At 36.5% G+C, this 20,429-nt stretch overlaps 1 protein-coding gene across 5 annotated transcripts in view; it reads left to right on the forward strand.

Moving 5' to 3' along the window:
- The window catches only part of COL11A1 (collagen type XI alpha 1 chain), a 205,414-nt gene that overhangs the window by 25,250 nt on the left and 159,735 nt on the right, over positions 1–20,429 (forward strand). For all 5 annotated transcript variants that reach the window (XM_023509793.1, XM_003784099.2, XM_003784101.2 and 2 more), the window contains exons 3-4: positions 3,014–3,227; positions 7,505–7,667. In XM_023509793.1, the coding sequence (XP_023365561.1) occupies positions 3,014–3,227; positions 7,505–7,667 (377 nt within the window). The remainder of the gene's footprint in view (positions 1–3,013; positions 3,228–7,504; positions 7,668–20,429) is intronic.

Below are 20,429 nucleotides of genomic sequence, written 5' to 3' on the forward strand. Positions count from 1 at the left end.
ATACTGATTTCATCCACTTTGGATATACACTTAATAGTGGGAATGCTGGATCATATTACATCAGAGAACAGACATCTCTCTTTTTTTTTTTTTTTTGAGATAGTCTCATTCTGTCACTCTTGGTAGAGTCCTATGGCATCACAGCTCACAGGAAGCTCAGATTCTTCGGCTTAAGCGATCCTCTTGCCTCAGCCTCCCAAGTAGCTGGGACTACAGGTGCCCGCTACAACGCCTGGCTATTTTTTATTGCAGTAGTCATTGTTGTTTTAGCCGGCGGGGCTGGGTTTGAATCCTTGGTATATGTGTCTGGCACCCTAACCACTGTGCTACGGGTGCTGAGCCTACAAATGTCTCTTTGACAAACTGATTTCATTTCCTTCGAATGTATACTTGGTAGTGGGATTTGCTGGATTCATTTTTAATTTTTTGAGGAACTTACATACTCTTTTATATAATGGCTGAGCTAATTAAACTTTTGTTAACAGTATGAAAAGGTTCTCTTTTCTCTACATCCTCGTCAGCACTTGTTACCTTTTGGTTTTTTAATAATGGCCATTCTAACTGGAGAGAGATGGTATCTCATTGTGGTTTTGATTCCCATTTCCCTGATACTGAACAATTTTTTTTTTTTTTTTTTTTTGAGACAGAGTCTCACTTTGTAGTCCTTGGTAGAGTGCCATGGCATTGCAGCTCTCAGCAACTTCTAGCTCTTGGGCTTAGGTGATTCTCTTGCCTCAGCCTCCCAAGCAGCTGGGACTATAGGTGCCTGCCACAACGCCTGGCCATTTTTTTGTTGCAGTTTGGCCAGGGCTGGGTTTGAACCAACCACCCTTGGTATATGGGGCTCTCGCCTTACTCACTGAGCCACAGGCGCCGACCTATAGTTTTCTTCATGTAGATTTTATATATAATTGTTAGATCTTATATACAATTGTTAGAGTCATACATTCATATTTTTTTTAAGTGCCAATGTAAATGCTATTGTTTTTTTAAATTCAAATTACACATTATTATTGCTGGTATACAGATTTTTGAACATTTTTTTATATACCTCTAGGCTATTTTTAGTCTTAAGAAATGTTTGTTCAGATCATTTCCTCAGTTTTTAATTGGATTATTTATTTTCTTGCTATGGAGTTATTTGATTCTCTCAAATATTTTGGATATTAACTCCTTTATGAGATCTATAGTTTGTGAAATCCATGCTCCCATTGTGTGTGTCATCTCTTTATTTATTGTCCCTGTGCTCATGCAAAAGGTACTTAATTTGATATTATTTCCCTTGGGCTTGATAGTGTGAGATTTGAGCCAAATAATCTTATAAGATATAGAACTTTTAACTGAAATATTGTATCGCCTTATAGGTAAATACTCTGTTGATATATTTGTAGCATGAAAATTGCTTTTTTCTAATACATTTTTCATGATTTCCAATTCATAAAATGTCTTTTTACTATGAAGTGGCTGCATAGAATTCCATTCTTTAGATATTTTGTATTTTATTTCAGCAGTTTTAATCACTGCAGCCCCTTATAGTATTTTACTTTTATAAACAGTGCTTTGATTGAATCGACAGCATATAGTCTTTACACATAGGGTCCTCTCCTGATAAATTCATATAAGTAGGAGTGCTAATATCCTGTAGTCTTTTGGATTTGAATCCATGACAGTCCTATTAATAAAGCATTTATCATTTTATGTGACTGCCTATACTAGAATTTGGAATGCATGGACTGAATAAGGAAAGTCTTGGTGTTGGCCTGATATTGTTAATTGCACATACACATACACACCAGTTTTGCAAATGGACATTTTACATGAAGTAATCTCATCCCTCAAATAATATTTTTATGCCCAGGTAGTAAGAAGATCTAATCATATATATCTTAAAAACTGGTTTTGAAAAATAAAACTCACAATGTAATCTGCAGTGTTTTGATATAAATATTATAACATAATAAGTAGTTATTATTTAACTGTTTGAAATATATGTATTGTAATCATTAAACTGATATAATTATTTTACAAATGTGTAGTAAGTGTCTATGTAGGTCAATCCCTATGCTGAATATTGGCATATAATTGTACGAGGGAAAAGAGAAAAAGAATATATGTGTGTTTTTTTTTGAGAGAGACCCTCAAGATGTTGCCCTGGGTAGAGTGCCCTGGCATCACAGCTCACAGCAACCTCCAGCTCCTGGGCTTATGGAATTATCTTGCCTCAGCCTCCCAAGTAGCTGGGACTACAGGCGCCTGCCACAATGCCTGGCTATTTTTTTGGTTGTATTTGTCATTGTTGCTTGGCAAGCCTGGGCTGGATTTGATCCCGCCAGCTTTGGTATATGTGGCTGGTGCCTTAGCTGCTTGAGCTACAGGTGCTGAGCCAAGTGTGCCTTCTTGAATTTAGAAAAACATTAGTCAAGTAGCTAATGGTTCTGATTTATAATGACACGTGCTTTTTACTAGTGAAACTGCATTCTGGGATAGGAATAACTACCACAAACCCTTTAGCATTTGAAGGGGTGAAGAAAAGAAATTAATTTTTTAATGTTGTGTCATTACAATGCCTCTTTAAAAAGAGAATACATGGCTATATGTGTAGACCAGACAAAGCCAAAAGATACAAATTTTATACTAAAAGTAGTAGTTAAATAACTCTTTTAAGAGTGATTGCTGTGCGTTTGATACTGAACTGGCACCATGATCTTCTTTCCTAACTTTGAGGGCAATTTCATATCATCATTCTTCTTTAACTGCGTGTCTTTGAAGTTTGAATATATAATAGCTTGGATCAGTGTTGCAGGGAAAACTTGACAGAATTCTCCTCCCCATTTGTTTATTGATTGGTTTATGGTATAAACTTAGGTGACTTATTAAGGCTATATAGAAAGTTTAAAAAAGTATATAGCAACATAAGAACAACTTGCAAATTGGGAATTTCTTTCTTTCTTTCTTTCTTTTTTTTTTTTTTTTGTAAATTGGGAATTTCTAATCTTTGGCTTTCTTTTGTCAGGTGGAACTTTTCCGGAAGATTTTTCAATATTATTTACAGTAAAACCCAAAAAAGGAATCCAGTCTTTCCTTCTATCTATATATAATGAGCATGGCATTCAGCAAGTTGGTGTTGAGGTTGGGAGATCACCTGTTTTTCTGTTTGAGGACCATACTGGAAAACCTGCCCCCGAAGACTATCCCCTCTTCAGAACTGTTAACATCGCTGATGGAAAGTAAGTAGCAACGTAACTAAAGCAATTTGTTGTTTGTTTGTTTTGTTTGTTTCAGTTTTTGGCCAGGGCTGGGTTTGAACCTGCCACCTCCGGCATATGGCGCCGGAGCCCTACTCCTTGAGCCACAGGCATTGCCCCTAAAGCAATTCTTTCATTCTGATGTTCAACAGATATTGGTGAAATGGGGTATAGATTTTCTATGGCCTATCTATTAACAAATTAACATAATAATAAAATATCTACCATGACATAGTTTACCCTCTGGGAAGGTAAACAATAAAACATTTAAAACATACATATTACTAATTATTAATATGTCAGGTGGTGGTAAGTGAGAGAGAAAAATTGAGCACTAAAGAGGATCGTAAATGGCAGTGAGGGATGCAATTTTAAGGAATGAAATTGGGGAAAATCCCACTAAAATGATAACATGTATAAAGAAGGTGGCAGCCAGGCACAGTGGCTGGTGCCTATAATCGCAGTTACCCTGGAGGTTGGGGGACAGGATCACTTGAGCCTGGGGGTTTGAGACCAGCCTGGACCACATAGCAAGACTCCCTCTCTGAAAAGATAAAAATAAAGGAGGTAGAGTGCGTGCCATGCTGGTAATTAAAAGCATACCATTCCAGTAGGCGAGGGAAGCAAATATGAAGTCTCTGACTCCAGGGTGTGGCCAGTTTGTTCCAAGCAATGTCAAGGACACTGGCATAGCAGGAGCAGAGTGAGATGTTGTGGGTGGAGAAGCAGAGTCAGGCCGGAAGGCGTGTACCTTGTAAGAGGTTGTAAGCACTTTGAGTTTGTTCTACTCTGTGAAATGGGAAGTCACTGCAAATGTTTGAGCAGAAAATGATCTGATTTGACTTATTTTTTTACCAATAATAAGAATGTTCATCATAGAAAGCCAGTGCTTGATACATGTTGTGCACTGGTCTACGCATTTTATATGTGACTAACTCACTTCATTTTTCACAATGCTTTTAAGAAAGTCATGTTAATAAACTTACAGAGAAGAGCTTGAGGCATACAGAGTTTTAGTGACTTGTCTAAGATCACATGGTTGGAAAGTAGGGGAGACTGGAATTTGAACTCATATAGTCAGCTTCACTCTACACTCTTCTGAAAGTACTGTTGAGTTCTCAATTCTATGTCCTGACGGCCTTTCACTTATAGAGCAGCTATATACAAGTAAAGGCTTATTCAATTTACTTGATATTTTATTGTTGAATCCAGAGCTCTTAAAATAGCTTTATCAGAAATTGGACAGTTGGGTATAGCTGTCTGCAAGAAATAGTGGTGCAGATAAAAGGAGAAAAAAACGTATCATTGTATCTTTGTCAGAACTGCAGAGAAAACTTTGAGTTTCAGTGCTAGGAAAAACCAGACTTTTATAGGTAATTTACATTATTATCCTATAAACAAACTTCATGCTAAAATTTCAGTGCATAAACTTCATGCTAATAATTTAGTTCATGTATAGTAATTGTAGAAAATATTTTGAAGTCATTTTATTCATTAAATATTATATTCTTTGATCCTGCTTTCTTAACTGGAAATAAAAGAATCAATTTATTCTATTTAAAAAAATAGGCAGTGTTGAGTATGAACAGATCTCTACGATAAAATATGGAAAATGCCCCATAAATATTTTTTACTGATAACCAAACAAAATAAGTACTAATCGTTTCTTTATTCCCTCATATATTCTTTCATTAACAATTTATTAAATGCTTAGCACTTAATAATGCCAGGTATTATACTATTTGCTTGAGATTGTTAAAATGTAGCATACATGCATTTGTTGAGCTCAACTGATTTTTTTTTTTTTTTTTTGAGACAGAGTCTCACTCGCCCCAGGTAGAGTGCTGTGGCATCATAACTGACAGCAACCTCAAACTCTTGAGCTCAAGAGATCCTCTTGACTCAGCTTCCCAAGTAGCTGGGACTACAGGCACCTGCCACAATGCCTGGCTATTTGTTTTAGAGACAGGGTCTCGCTTTTGCTCAGGCTGGTCTCAAACTCCTGTGCTTAAGCAATCTGCCTCGGCTTCCCAGAGTGTTAGGATAATAGACGTGAGCAACTGTGCCTGGCCTGATAAAAAATTTAAATGCAAAAAGGATTGGTATTTAAGCACACTTCCATCTGGTAAGAAGAATCATGACCTGATCATGAATGGGCCATTCATTCCATAAGTATTTATCTAGGAGCCATCATGCTGTGGGGGGTCTGCAGGGCGTAAGAGTTATAGCAGTGACCAACACAGGTAAAGTCCTTCCACTCCTGGAGCTTACACTGTGTTAGAAAACACAGACAGTAGATGAACAAATACTTACTATACAAAGTACTAATAGCAATATGAGGGAAAATAAATCAAGGCGAGGGATGTAGGGAGTACTATTAGATAGGCCGGTCCTGTTTGATGAGATTGCACTGAGTGAAGTCAGGAAGGGAGTCAGGGAACAGCAGTGTGGGTGTAAGGAAGAACAGCGTTCCTGCCATCATGAAGAACATGAACAGCCTGTGGCTGGGGTACAGGGCGTCAGAAAAAAAAAAAAAGGTCAGGCATAAATTCAGAAAGGGCCAGGGGACCCTCCTGTGAAGCAGAATGAAGACTCCAGCTTTTATTGTAAGTAGCATATTTAATAGATTTTTAGCAAGGCAGAGACTTGATCTGACTTAAGTTGTAAAAAGGGTCACTCTGGTTGCCTTAAAGAGGAGGCAGAGACTAGTTAGGAGTCTAGGCGAGACAGAGGCAGCTAGAACTAAGTGGAGGGGCACTGGATTCTGCGTATACTTCAAATATATGGAGTGATTGATGGGATTTTCTGAGATAAGCATGCAGTGTGAGAGAAAGAAAACAGTGAAGAGTGACTCCCAGATTGTTAGTTCAGTATTTTGAATATTGCATAGGATTCCACGATTATGTTTCAGCACTACGGCAGTTGAAATCAATTCAACAAATATATCTAGTTTAGAGCGCTAATCAATTTTTAACTAGTAAGATCAGTTTTCGTTTCTGTTAATGAAAAACACATAGCTCTAAACGCTGGGGATGGTTTAAGTGAAGACGCAGGCTTCTTGGCATGAAGTATGTGTAAATTTTACTCTCACCGTATTAAATAGCTCCTTATAGAAATCTTTGCCCAATTCAAACTGAGCAGACGCCCGTGCCAGCTGAATGTGCTGGTGGAAAGAGCAAAGACCAAGACTATATGGAAACATCCTTGGTCCTCAGCAGCAGCCCTGCCAAGTCACATGAAACAGGCATTTTTAGAGAACCGTCTATAACTTCTTGGGTACTTTATTTCGTGGATCTAGTCCTGGGCACTTCTGGAATATTAATCTAGCAGTTTTAATTTGGAAAAATAAAGTAAAGTATAAACCAGACAGGCTTGCAGAATCTGAGTGAGCTTCATTTGGTGGCTTAGGTTAGCACCGTATATTGTTCATAAAACCCCCTGTTTTACAGTATGGTTAGGGAACGTAGGTTTCCAAAGAGCTGGCCATGTCTCCCTGGCCAAGCCTGTCATCACTGGCCTGAATTAGCTGGAGCAGTAGCTGCGGAGTGAAGTGAGACTCTCATTCCACACTTGCGTTGACTGTGCTTTCTTTCTGTGTTCCCACTTACTGCCAGCTCTGGAAAGAAGGAGAGATACTATGTCTCAGACTTGGATGCTGCCCGCAGCAGTGATCTATAACTGTCCTGAAATTAAAGTGGAAAAAGAAAATGGAAGCCCTCGAAATAAACGTGAATAAAGACAGAGCAGCACATTGTATTTTACGCTTAGAATGTTCCCTTGCTCCAGATGGAGCAGCCCTTCCATTAGTAGACATACCCTTTTATAGTCCGTCTCAGGGGATTACTAAAGCAGAAGTTTTTGAAGTGGAATTCCACTTTGGAAGAAAGCATTTACGTACGTGGAAACTATTACTTACCCCATCTTCCACCCTAATTGCTATCAAATACCTTCACTGGGACACAGTGAGATGAAGCTTTTGTTGCTAGAACACGAAGCGAAGCCAAGGATGGGCACGTCCTTATCAGCACAGATAGCTAATCCTGCAGTGCATCTCAGCCTGATTATGTGTCCTTTTGGGTAGCGAGCACTGTGCTGGGTGCACAGTAAGTAGTCACCTAGTATCGATTCATAAATGAGTCTACAGCTTTGTACGAGGTCAGCTCACTTTTACAGTGCAAAATGCACAGCATTTTAATGGGAATAATGGTTTGGCAGCCAGTGTGTTCGAAGCTCACCAAAGAATGACTTGGCTTTTTTAGGTGGCATCGGGTAGCAATCAGCGTGGAGAAGAAAACTGTGACGATGATTGTCGATTGTAAGAAGAAAACCACAAAACCACTTGATAGAAGTGAGAGAGCGATTGTTGATACCAATGGAATCACGGTGTTTGGAACAAGGATTTTGGATGAAGAAGTGTTTGAGGTAAACATAAATCCAATTTTAATCTGTTCAGTCAGATTTTTGATTTGGAACTGTGTTAATAACGGTAACAATCAATATATGTTATAAAGCGACATTGAAAACTGTAAAGGGGTGACCTACTTTCTTCTCCTGTGGGTGCGATCTTTTCTCTTGTTCAGTAAGAGAATGACCAGACAATGGTCCTTGTCACTCCTGGGAAACCTTTACGGGGATTGGTTGATTTGAACACAGGCATGCTGTTCTCCTGGGAAGGACAAACGGCTTTACTCTTAGTACTTTGTCTTATTTTTTTGGAAAAAACAACATTTTTTTTCACTTCCTTCTCTGGGACATTCATTTAGAGAAATGTCCAAGGCATATATATTTTGCCTTTCTGTTCTTTGTGAAGGTTTCCAAGGTAACATAGAGGTCATATTGCATACGATGAACTTTAAATGTGTAAACCACTCAAAAAAATACTATGAAGCTAATGGTGGGAGGCTTCCTTCCAATTTCTTAAATCTTTCGATCACAGATCTGGTAACTTATTCTTTAAATTGAGTTAGTCGATTTTTAACAGAACAAACAGACCTGCGTCCTGACCTCATTAAGGATGCTCTCTTGAGATATTCTTCACTTTGGTTTCAAACAGTTTCTGAAGTAGTTTATTTTTATTTTTCAAGGTGCAACCAAGGCAAGCTATGTGATATCGCACAGATTAAGATGCATATTTCACGTGGGAGATTTGCCATATTTTGTTGATGTGTGAACACATACACATATATATGGACGTATGTGCAGAGATAGTATGTGTTTTCATAAAAAGAACAATGTAAACTCAGAGTGGCAGCTAGACTATTTTATTCCTATTTTTATATACATAACTGACAACATAATTCTAAATATGATTGACGTTTATGCCACTTGCAGCTTATTTATTTGGGATGCTGTTTGTTTCTATTTTTTTCCCTTACTGTGTACCTAAGTCTTCCTATCTACATAACATATTTTAATTTATTCTATCATACAGAATTACATAAATCATACACTGATTCTGGCAAAATATAATGGTTACATACTCTCAAATCTTCCAGTGATTGCATAGGCATGACAATGAACAACCATTTATTAGGGAAATGAATATTGTAAACAAATTAATACAATTTCTAATGTTACAGTCTTACGATGAAATAGAAGTATTCATAAACTCAGTTGCATAGGCAAATTCATCTTTCTAACCTGCACAATCTTTTTTTCCAGGAATGTAGGTGAGTCACAGAGAAGAGTGGTATCAGTGGTATTTTTTGTTTTAACTTATCTTTGTAAAACCACATCCCATGTTCTAAATCCTGTAGCAATTCCAGTTGTCTATTTGGAAAAGCTATTGAAATATTAAGAAAAATCATTTTTTAAAGATTCTTTAATGGAACCATTAGTGAATATCATCGCAAGTTGACAGAAATAAGTTTATCATGCTACTTTGAAACTTGAAGTTTATGAAGCCTCATGAAGTTTCATATAAAACATTTATTCCCCATGAAGTGTGATTTGTGTTTTGAAAGTAAAGGAATGCTGTACTTTTCAGTCTCAGGTTGATCTTTTGCTAACTTTGACTAGCTAAATGGCGATACTATTTTTACTTAGTAAAATATTGAGAAGGCTGTAGAGCAAAAATCTGTGAAATGGATGAAATTTTGTAGGTATCTAATTCCCACATCCAATCATCAGGCATAAGATTCAGGTCTCTTTTCCTAAACTGTACAATCGTATAGAGATATAAAATTGCAAGAACGATTTGGTCTTTTTCCACCTGAAAATAGAGCATGAAGAAAGGAAATGATTCAAACACACAGACTTTTCCATCAGAGTAAACAACAACTTACCCCTTTGTGAACTTGTTCATTCTACTGACTATCTGATGTTACTATATCTTTCTCTATACATTTTCTCAACATTTTTTACTGTTTCCTTGTGGTTTGTATTATGGTGTCTATCTAGACCTTTGAATCTTTGGAAGTAAACATGTCAGTAGAAATTAAACCAAAAATGACAGGAAGTAGACAAGGCATTTGAGTGTTTGACAGACAGTTGTCCCAGTCTGTTCTGGGAGGTCGACAGTGGGGAAGATGGTGTGCTTGGTTGTAGGGTATAGGGAATACACAGGATATGACAACTCTGCACTTGCTGGTTGATATTGCTGTGAAAACCATCTAGGTTTTCTCCTGTGCTGTCGTTTAGGAGTTTTATGGTTTTGTGTTTTACATTTAGGTCTATGGCACATTTGGAATTAATTTTGGGGTAATTTTTAGAGTGGTGTAAGTTCTGATTTGCATGTGGACGCCTGGTTCCAGCACTGTCAGTTAGCTGAGAAGATTATCTTCACTTCAGTGTAATTTTCTTTCTCTTTGCCAAATATCAGTTTGGTGGACCTTTTCTGGGTCCTCTGTTCTGTCCCATTGTTCTCTTTATTAATTCTTTCACCAATAGCCCCCTTTATAGATTCCTGTAACATCGTAGTGAGTCTTGAAGTTAGGTAGCGTCCGTTCCATGTCATTCTTCTTCTCTTCAGCATTGTTTCGGCTATTCTAGGTCCTCTGACTTATAAACTTTAGAATCAGTTTGTTAAGATCCACAAAATAATTTGCCAGATTATTTATAGGGATTGTGATAAATCTATAGGTCAAGTTGGGGAGAACTGACATCTTGACAGTTTTATTCTTTCTATTCATGAACAAGGAATTTCTCTATTTTTAAGTTCTTTGATACGTTATGTCAGAGTTTTATAGTTTTCTTTTCTTTTTTTTATTTTTTATTTTTGCAGTTTTGGGCAGGGCTGGGCTTGAACCTGCCACCCTGGTGTACGGAGCCGGTGCCCTACTCCTTGAGCCACAGGCGCCGTCCTATAGTTTTCTTCATGTAGATCTTACATATAATTGTTAGATTCATTCATATTTCTTTGTTAAGAATTTCTTAATTCTTATATATGAATGAATTTCTTTTTATGAAATTCATTCATATTTCTTTTTTAAGTGCTAATGTAAATACTTTTTTTTTTTTCCTTTGCTGTTTTTGGCTGAGGCTGGGTTTGAACCCCCCACCTCTGGCATATGGAGCTGGCACCCTTCTCCTCTGAGCCACAGGCACCGCCCAATGCTATTGTTTTTTTTAAATTCAAATTCCACATTATTATTGCTGGTATATAGGAAAGTGATTGATTTTTGTATATAAACTTTGTATCCTATAACTCTGGAATAATCACTTATTAGTTCTAGAAGGGATTTTTATTTTTGTTAATTCTTTTGTATTTTAAAAATAAATAATTATGCCATCTGTGAACAAAGAGTGTTTAAATTTTTGCCTTGCAGTCTTTTTTTTTTTTTTTAATTGAGACAGAGTCTCACTTTGTCACCTCAGTAGAGTGCTATCATATCACAGCTCACAGCAACCTCACTCTTAGGCTTAAGCTATTCTCTTGCCTCAGCCTCCCAAGTAGCTGGGACTACAGGTGCCCTCCACAACCACCAACCATTTTTGGTTGCAGTTGTCATTACTGTTTAGCAGGCCCCGGCAAGGCTCAAACCTGCCAGCCTCCGTGTATATGGCTGGCACCCTACTCAACTGAGCTACGGGGTCCAAGCCTGCCTTACAGTCTTGAAAATTCTTTTTTCCTTATCTTATTGTGTCAACTAGGACTTCCAGCATAATGTTGAAGAGCAGTGTTGAGAGAAGACATCCTTTCCTCATCTCTAGTAATTGAAAATTTTGAATTCCAACCATTAGGTATGGTGTTCTCATTATAGGGGCTTTTGTAGATGTTCTTATCAGATTGAGAAATTTCCTTTTATTTATAATTTGTTGAGTTTTTTTTCTTTTTGTAGTCATCAGTATTGTAGAATTTTGTTAAATGCTTTCTGCATATATTGATACGAGTTTTTGGTTTTTCTTCCTTAGCCTGTGGATGTAATCATGTTAATTGATTTCAAATATTGAACCAGACTTGCACATCTGAAACAAGCACACTTTGTCATGGTATATAATTATTTTTATACAAAGTTGGATTCATTTGCTAAGATTTTGTAAAGGAGTTTTGCTTTTATCTTCATGAAAGCTATTAGTCTGTAGTTTTCTTTTACTGTCTTCATCTGGTTTTGGTATTAGGGCGATGTGACCTCCCAGAATGAGTTAGGAAGTGTTTGTTTTTCAGAAAGAGATTATAGAGGTTTGGAATAATGTCTTTCTGAAATGTTTTGTAGGATTCTCTGGTGAACTTGGTGCTTTCTGTTTAGGAAGGTTATAAATTTTTGATTCAATGTTTTATTGGATGGTGGACTTTTCAGATTTTCTGTTTGTGTGTGAGTTATTGCAATTTACATCTAACAAGGAGTCGGTCTATGTCATCTAAGTTACCAAATTTGGGGGCATAGAGTTTTCCATTTTCTGTTATTATCTTTTTTATGTCTGTGAGATCTATAGTCATGCCCTTTTTACTTGTAATAGTAATTTGTAACTTTTCTCCTTTTCTCTTAATTGACCTGGCTGGAGATTTATTCATTTTATTAACGTTTTCAAAGAACCCACTTTGGTTTCAGCAATATTCAGTAGTGACCTTCTGTTTCTGCTCTTTTATTTTCTTTTCCTTTTATTCTGCTTACTTTGCATATATTTTGCTTTTCTTTGTTTAGTTTCTTAAGGAGGAAGCTTAGATAATTGATGGGATATCTTTCTTCTTTTCTAATATATGCGCTTAATGCTGTAAATTTCCTTCAATGAGTTTTATTTTCATTATAATGTTTTTAATTACTCTTTAGATTTCTTCTTTGATCCATTTTCTATTTAGAAATGTACTTTTTAATGTTCAGGTATTTTGAAATTTCCCAGCTGTTTTTCTGTTGTTTTCTAGATTATTTGTATTGTTATGTAAGAGCAGACACTGTGGGGGTTTTATTCTTTTAAATGTGTTGAGGGTTTTTTCTTTTTAATGGCCCATAATCTGTCTTGCTGAGTGTCCACGTGAACTTTAGAATGATGAGTTCTCATCTGTTGTTGGATGTAGTAGTTCATCGATATCGATAATATGTTTTTGATTGGTAGTGCTTTTTAATTCTACTATCTCCTTCCTAATATCTGCCTGCTGTATCTGTTCATTTATGATAGAGGGGTATTAAAGTTTCCAAAGTTAACAGTGGCTTTGTCTGTTTCTCCCTGCAGTTCTATGAGCTTTTCCCTCAAGTATTTTGTTACTCAGTGGTTAGGGGCATATATATTAGTGGTGGTTACATATTACTGGAGTACTGAACACTGTAGTATCATGTAATACTTTTATCTCTTATAACTTTCCTTGTTCTGACATCTGCTCTGTAATTTAGCTAGTCTTCCTTTCTTTGATTGGGGTTAGGTTGCTATTGCTTTGTCCATACCTTTACTTTTACTCTAGGCTATATGTGCCTTTATATTTAAAGTGGGTCTCTTGGAGGCAGCATGTAGTTGGGTCTTGTTTTTTGATCCACTCTGACAATCTTTGTCTTAAATGGATTTATTTAGATGATTGATTTTTAAGATGATTAATGATATAGTTTGAGTACTATTTAGCATATTTGTTATTATTTTCTTTTTCTGGTTCTCCATTTCTTATATCATGAGATTTCAGCTATATACTTGTGTTTTTCTCTTGTGTGGGTGTGTAGTTGTGTTTCTACTGGTTTTGTATAAGTTTTAAGTACATTGGACACTTGCATTTCCATTTTTGTGACACTTTACTAAGAAGAATGTGTTTCAACTCCATCCGGTTAAATACAAAACATGTATTTAAGTTTTGTAAGTTTTAAGTCCCCATCTTTTTAAGGCAGAATAGTATTCCATGGTATACATATACCACAGTTTATTAATCCATTCATGGGCTGATGGGCACTTGGACTAGTTCTATGTCTTGGCAATTGTGAAGTGAGCTACAATAAACATTCTAGTGCAAACGTCCTTGTGATAAAATGATTTTATGTTTCATCTGGGTAGATACCTAGTATTGGGACTGTGGGATCTACTTATAGTTCTTTCAGGATTCTCCATAATTTTTACCAAAGAGGCTGTATTGGTTTGAAATCCCAGCAACACTAATTTAATTAAAGGCTCACTGAATTCACTGACATGTTGAATTTCTCTAATATAGGACAACTATATATGTATAGTTCTCTATAATAGGATATTTTATGGCTTTCAGGAAGAAATGGTCAAGGGTGTCCACCTCACAGTATTTTGTAGCAGTGGTTTTATAAAACATAAGATTTTCTCTTGTTATAACAAGTTTATCATTTGTCAAATTTTATTTAGACTTGGAGTTCATTCAATTATTTACCAAGTTGAGATTCCAAATCTGAATTTTTCCCCTTTAACTTTGGTGATTTTGGGAGATACCTAAGTTCCACTTCGGAGCACATGCATAGGAGTAGATTGTGCCACAATATTACTTTAATCCTTTTTTGAGAGTATAATTTAAAGCAGCTATTGTTGGGACTGTTTGATGTTACATTCCTTATTGCTGATTAACATCTTAGTCTGACAAGGGTGGAGAAAAACAACACACAAAAATGTGCCACACTGTTTATGACCATGCTTCTGTGATTTGAAGGTCATTCCTCTAGCTCTCCTTTCTAGACATTGTACTTTATGACACAATAGCCTCACAGTATCCTGTTGTCAGTCAACCCATCTGGGAGCAGATCTGCATCATGAATTGTGATATACAGATAATAGGCCATAGGTTTGGATTTATCAATCATTTATTATAATTTCATATTCAATAGTATTTATGACTGAAATTACTTGAAGAAACGGATTGAAGCATTTGAGGCAGAAGCAGACTTCAGAACTATAGGCAAGGTTATGGTACCATTGTATACCAGATATAGTTTATCCTCTAAAAAAAGTATTGTCCTTTTTGATTCAGTTTCCTATTTCATTGATTAGTTCATCTGCTGCCCATAATACACAATAAAGTATCACACATTTTTATGGTCACTTTTAGAATTTTTTTCTCTGTATTGATTACTTTTTTTTCTCTTTTTAAGGTCTATTGTTAATCTGTAGTATTTTATTAACTTTTTCTATATTAAGCCATTTTCTATTTGCATTCTATAAAACATGTTGCTTTATAATCATCTATTAATGTATAGCTTTCTTACTTGACTATAAATTCCTTGAAAGCAGATTTTATGTCTTATTAATTTATATATTCCAAGAGCTACATTGAGCACAAAGTTTGGCACAGTGTTTATAATTAATGAAGATAAGTAAATGCATGAATAAATACCTAGATATGATTAAGCATTTGTTTGCTAGAGATAACAGAGAGAAGAAAGGGTGGGGATGAGTGTAAGATAGCATATGTCTTTGAAAGGTGGGTCTTTACTTAGTAGGTGATTATTGTCTGTTGGAGCACTACAGACATAATAATGTCAATCTTCCCTTATTGCTTGAATAAGGGAAATAGAGACATAAATAGTTTCAATAAAAAAATTGTTGTGTCCCATACATAATAAAGTCATGAAAATATTTGAGGGAGGGAGTAATAGCTGGATCCAGAATACCAAAAAAAAAAAAAAAAAAAAAGAACATTTAAAGATGACAACACATATGCAAATGCCGAAAGTTCAGAAGGAATGTGGCAATTCTGTGAAATGTGGTTGTGATTTGGGGACTACCTGGTTGGGTTGTGAGGACCTGTTTGCCTTTTACACTATACTAAAGGGGTTGAACTTTAAGGGCCATGAGAAGTTTAAGTAGAGGGATTAAGCACCTCCATTATTAAGAAATGCTTTCTGTGGCAGTGAAGAGTTAGTCTCGAATTGGAAAAACATGATGGAAAAGATGAAAACATAAAATGTTGAATATTAGTTCAAATAAAAGATGTTTAGAGTGGAGACAAGACCTTGGTGACAGAATGGACAGAAGGACTGACTTACTGTAGTCAGCTAGGGGGGTGGGACTGGCAGGTGCTGGGGACGTTAGAGTCTATGGTATTAAATGGAGGAGGAACTTAACACTTTAGGCTTCTGGCACTCACACAGAGGTAATGTGCCGTGATGGTTACTTGTTACAGACACTAAACCCTTGGAATTTTAGCCAATTTTAAAGAGCTTTAACTCTCTTTTTTGTAATTTATGAACAAAGATTTAAATTAGTGAAAAGCCATGGGATTATCATAGACAAAGAATTGCGTTTTATCAGCTTGTCTACACTGCCTGAGTTTTACAGTAAACACAGTTAATGTCACATTATTATGAACTAAAAGTAGTATAATAATAATGTTGATATGTTATTTGAAGTCTTGTGCAAGTTTCTTTTAGAATCTGATTTCATTAATATTATTATTTCTTATAGTAGAACCTGATTTTTTAAGGCATAATCCAGTTTATTTCTGGTCTTAGAAGAGTGGCAGGTAGATGCTTAGTAAGTGTTGTCTATGATTATAACCATTAATATTACATGTTCCTCCGATACTTGAAAGAGCTTTTTAAATGATCTCCCTGCTTCTGACTTTCCCATCTGTTCTCTAGGGAGAAATTGGCCTTTCATTTCATTTCGAGTCAACCCTCTGCAGGCCCCTGTGTGATCCACGTCACCCCTTCTGCCCTTCCTCTCTCTTCATCCTGGCTTCTCTCTCAGTGCCTCCCATAGGATTGTTGGCCCACGAAGTGTCCCTCCCTCCCTGACCATAGCAGGAAATGCCCCTGCCTTGGGGCTGCTCATGCCTTGAGGACTAGATAGTCACTGGGCCTTCTGCCTGGAAGACTTTCCCTCAGATATCTGCATTTTTTATTATCTCAGTTTCTCAGGTATGGCTGCCTCAATGTCTCTTAATCAGTGAAACTTTCCATGATCCCCCTTCATAACATAACAGCTTACCACTTGGCCTAGTTCCCTTATCCTTAATTGTCTTATTATGTTCTTTATAATATCTATCACTTTCTAATATACATACTACATTTCACTTGTTTTGATTCTTCCTCTGAGAACATAAGCTCCAAGAGTAAAGGAGCTTCATGCCTGTAAAATCTAAAATAGTGCCTGACATGTACAAATTCTGTAAGGAATGAATAAATATATTTTCTAGCACTCATTAGTTCAAAGGGTAGATCAGCCACGGCAAACAAAAAAGCAAGAGGCAAGATCAGTCACCCCCTTTTTAATCTTTTAATTGATTTCATGTATTTATTTATATGATGGAATTGAGTCATGTTAAAAGTTATGCTTTAGTAAGAATCCTTGTTTGACATTGATAACTTAGAGACTATAACATAAATGAGTACTTTTTGCATAGCGCTTTACCCAAATTTTCTATGACACTTGGTAATAGAAGTTGTGTAAGTAAGTAATATAGAACATTGCTTATTTTCTTAAAACTAGTTTAAGCTGGTACTGGGATTCTGTGAAATGAAAGGGCTGAGTGGGTAGCAGTTCTGTCTGTGATTATGTGGTTTCTCTCATTCTTTCCTTTGAATTATGGTCCAGATGCAATTCCTGATGACTTTTTCTATTACACTAAAATTCTAAGCATTTTGGCAGCTTTCCTTTACCACGCAAAATAGCTGAGAAGGAATCATTAACCGGATGGAATTTTTGGAAAAAAAAAAAAAAAAGGACTGTGATGAGCGTTAATACCTTGGCAAATTCAGAAGTATGAGTGGATAGGAAGCATGGGTTCCCAATTAATCTTCTGATGATGGTAGTTCTTAACAGTTTTATGCCATGTTTAAGATCTAATGTCAGCCTCATGTCTGAATATGCAATCAAAAACTTCTACCAAGGGGCGGCGACTGTGACGCAAAGGGCACTGGTCCCATATGCCGGAGGTGGTTCAAACCCAGCCCTGGCCAAAAACTGCAAAAAAAAAAAAAAAACCCTCCTTCAAGATCCACTGTGGTTTTCATCAAAGCTCTGATATCAAACGTAAACAGAAATTTTGGTGTCTAGGGGTTATCTTACAGAAATAGTGTGGAATTTTATCAGCTATTGCTTATATATAGTGGCACGTGCCAGACTGCTCAGCTAAATGTATTTTTATTTCTTTTCTATTACATTTTTCCCTCATGGACTTGATTTATAGAAGAATGACTATAAGACTCTTGGAATTAAACTTCTTTGGAACTTATTTTTGGAACAATTATGACTGGATTCTGTAGCCACATTCCTTCAATTTCATGGTGCTGCTATATACATTGTCTAGAAGTCTGTCATATAAAGGAGTGTTTTCCGTTAATTTTCCCCAAATACTAGAGTAAAAATATCTCTGTGGACCTCCATGCTTAAAAGCAGATTAAATCTATATGACTTGTGTGTAGAATTTCAGAGAAAATACAAAACAAATAATAGGATTCTTAATTTACAGGCATTGAAATAGAGTATTTTCATGGTGAATAAATTATTTTCCAGGAGATCCATTCATTAAACACTTACTGAGTACCCACAGTGCTCAGGCCTAGTCTAGGAACTGTGGAAACCTCTGACCACAAAATGGATAAGTTCTTGCCCTCTCGAGGTTTATATTCCAGTGAACTTAATTGAATAAAATGGATTGATTGGTTAAGTGGAGGATCCCAGGCTATAAATGTATAAATCATGCCTTTTTGTCTTCCAGAAGAGATACCATTGCTTTCCTAGCAAGGGACATACATCCTGATTATTTCAGTCCTTAAGCTTAGTTAAAAAAAAAAAAAAATTAAGCTTAGTTAAAAAAAACAAATATGGAAGATGCTAATTGCTATTTTTAGGCCCTCAAATATGTGTTCTTCAACTTCCCATATTCTTTTTCCATTCTCTCTTGGTTCCAACAGGAAATAGCACAATCTTTAGGTGGTTTCAGAGTTGACAGAAGGGAGCTAAAGAAGCTTAGTTTTTCCTTTCCTAGGGTCGGGGGACAAGGAGCAGAAATAGTAGTGCAGAGTCCAGTGGGAATGAGAGTCCTGCAGAAGTACTTTCCACCAGTGGCAGGAAGGGTTCCAGCCCACTGTGACAAGCCAGGGCAGTGTCGGGGGGAACTACTGTCACTTTTTTCTCTTTCCACCTTCTGAACTCCTGGTGGCAAATTCTGTTGAAATCAACCAGCAACAGAGTCTAGTGATACAGGCTATAGGGGTGAGATTTCCTGGGCACAGAGTAAGGGAAGGAAGTCTTAATAACAGGATTTGGAGAATCAATAAGGAATACCAACTGTCTCTTTATTTAAAAGAAAATTGGACACCTTAGTATAAATTATCTCATTTATGCCAGGGACTTCTAGATTATTCCTCTGATTTTCTTAGCTGAAAGTTGTTTTCTAATTTCCTCCACATTTCTTTCTTCTTCATACTTGGAATTTAGTAGGTAATAAAGGAATATGTTTCTTTTTTATTTTTATTTTAGTTTTTTTTGTTGTTGTTGTTGTACAATGAGCCAGGTTATACTGCTTGTGTTTGCTTGGTGAAGTCCCTCTATTAATAGTGTCCTGCTCTCACACACTTACATATTATTTATTTGTGTATAATAGTCTCACTGACCAGCCTATGAGCTCTGTGAGAGTAGGATTGTATCTGATTGACCCCTTTATTCCTTTTCTTTCTATCTATGGTGTCAGCATGATATTTTGTCTCTATAAATATTTGTTGAATAAATGGGATATTTGTTGAATAAATGGATAGATGAATGGGTGATTCTGAAGGCAGTCTGGCTTTTAACTTCCTTGTGCAAGTTAGAACTAAAAATTATAGAAGACATAATTATCATCTTATTTATAATGCATTGGAGCCTATTAAATTGTGACAATGCATTAAAAAGACAATATTGTTTTGGAAAAATGTAGCTTGTCCTAAAATAAGTCATATGCTATGTCTGGAAATTAGAACTGTTGGTGAAGAGATTTGTTTTTGCTTTCAACAAAAGTACAGTTTTTTTTTTTTTTTTTCCCACATACTCTGATTTCAGTAGAGGATTTGCCACTTATCTTTGTTCAATGGGTATTACAAGTTGCATGTACATACTAACTATATTTTGTAGACGCGGGAGCACCAACTTTTTGGCTTCTCTGGAAGACGAGTTGTTAGGCCAGACCTTCAACAGGCAAATGCTGATGAAAGTTGATGAGCAAAAAAATGGTCTATGTATAAATTTCATGATATTCACCACCACAGATAAGCAAAAAAGCCCTCACATAATAATCCTAATTATGAAAAAAAATCCTGGCTCGGAGCCTGTGGCTCAAGTGGCTAATGTGCCAGCCACATACACCTAAGGTAGTGGGTTTGAATCCAGCCTGGCCCGCCAAACAACAATGACGGCTGCAACCAAAAAATAGCCAGGCCTTGTGGCAGGTGCCTGTGGTCCCAGCTACTTGGGAGGCTAAGGCAGGAGACTCAATTGAGCCTGGGAGTTGGAGGTTGCTGTGAGCTGTGAAGCCATAGCCTCTACCCAGGGGGACAGCTTGAGGCTCTGTCTCAAAAAAAAAAAAAAAAAAAAATCCTAATTATGTAGCTGCTCATTCAAAGAGGCTTTTAAAATCATCAAACAGGTCTCAAGTTTGCAAAACTAATATAGAAACTATACATATCTGAGTAATAAAACATCTTTGGGTATTTTGAATTTTTTAAATTATAAAAGTAAAAGAAATAGTGTGGTGCCTGTGGCTCAAAGATGTAGGGCACCGGCCCCATATGCCAGAGGTGGTGGGTTCAAACCCAGCCACAGCTAAAAACTGCAAAAAAAAAAAAAAAAGAGTCACAAGGAGGGGGGTGCCTGTGGCTCAAAAAGGTGGGGCGC

The sequence above is a fragment of the Otolemur garnettii genome, unplaced genomic scaffold (genome assembly GCF_000181295.1).
Source record: "Otolemur garnettii isolate 467f Iridium unplaced genomic scaffold, OtoGar3 scaffold00010, whole genome shotgun sequence".
Classification (NCBI taxonomy): Eukaryota; Metazoa; Chordata; class Mammalia; order Primates; family Galagidae; genus Otolemur; species Otolemur garnettii.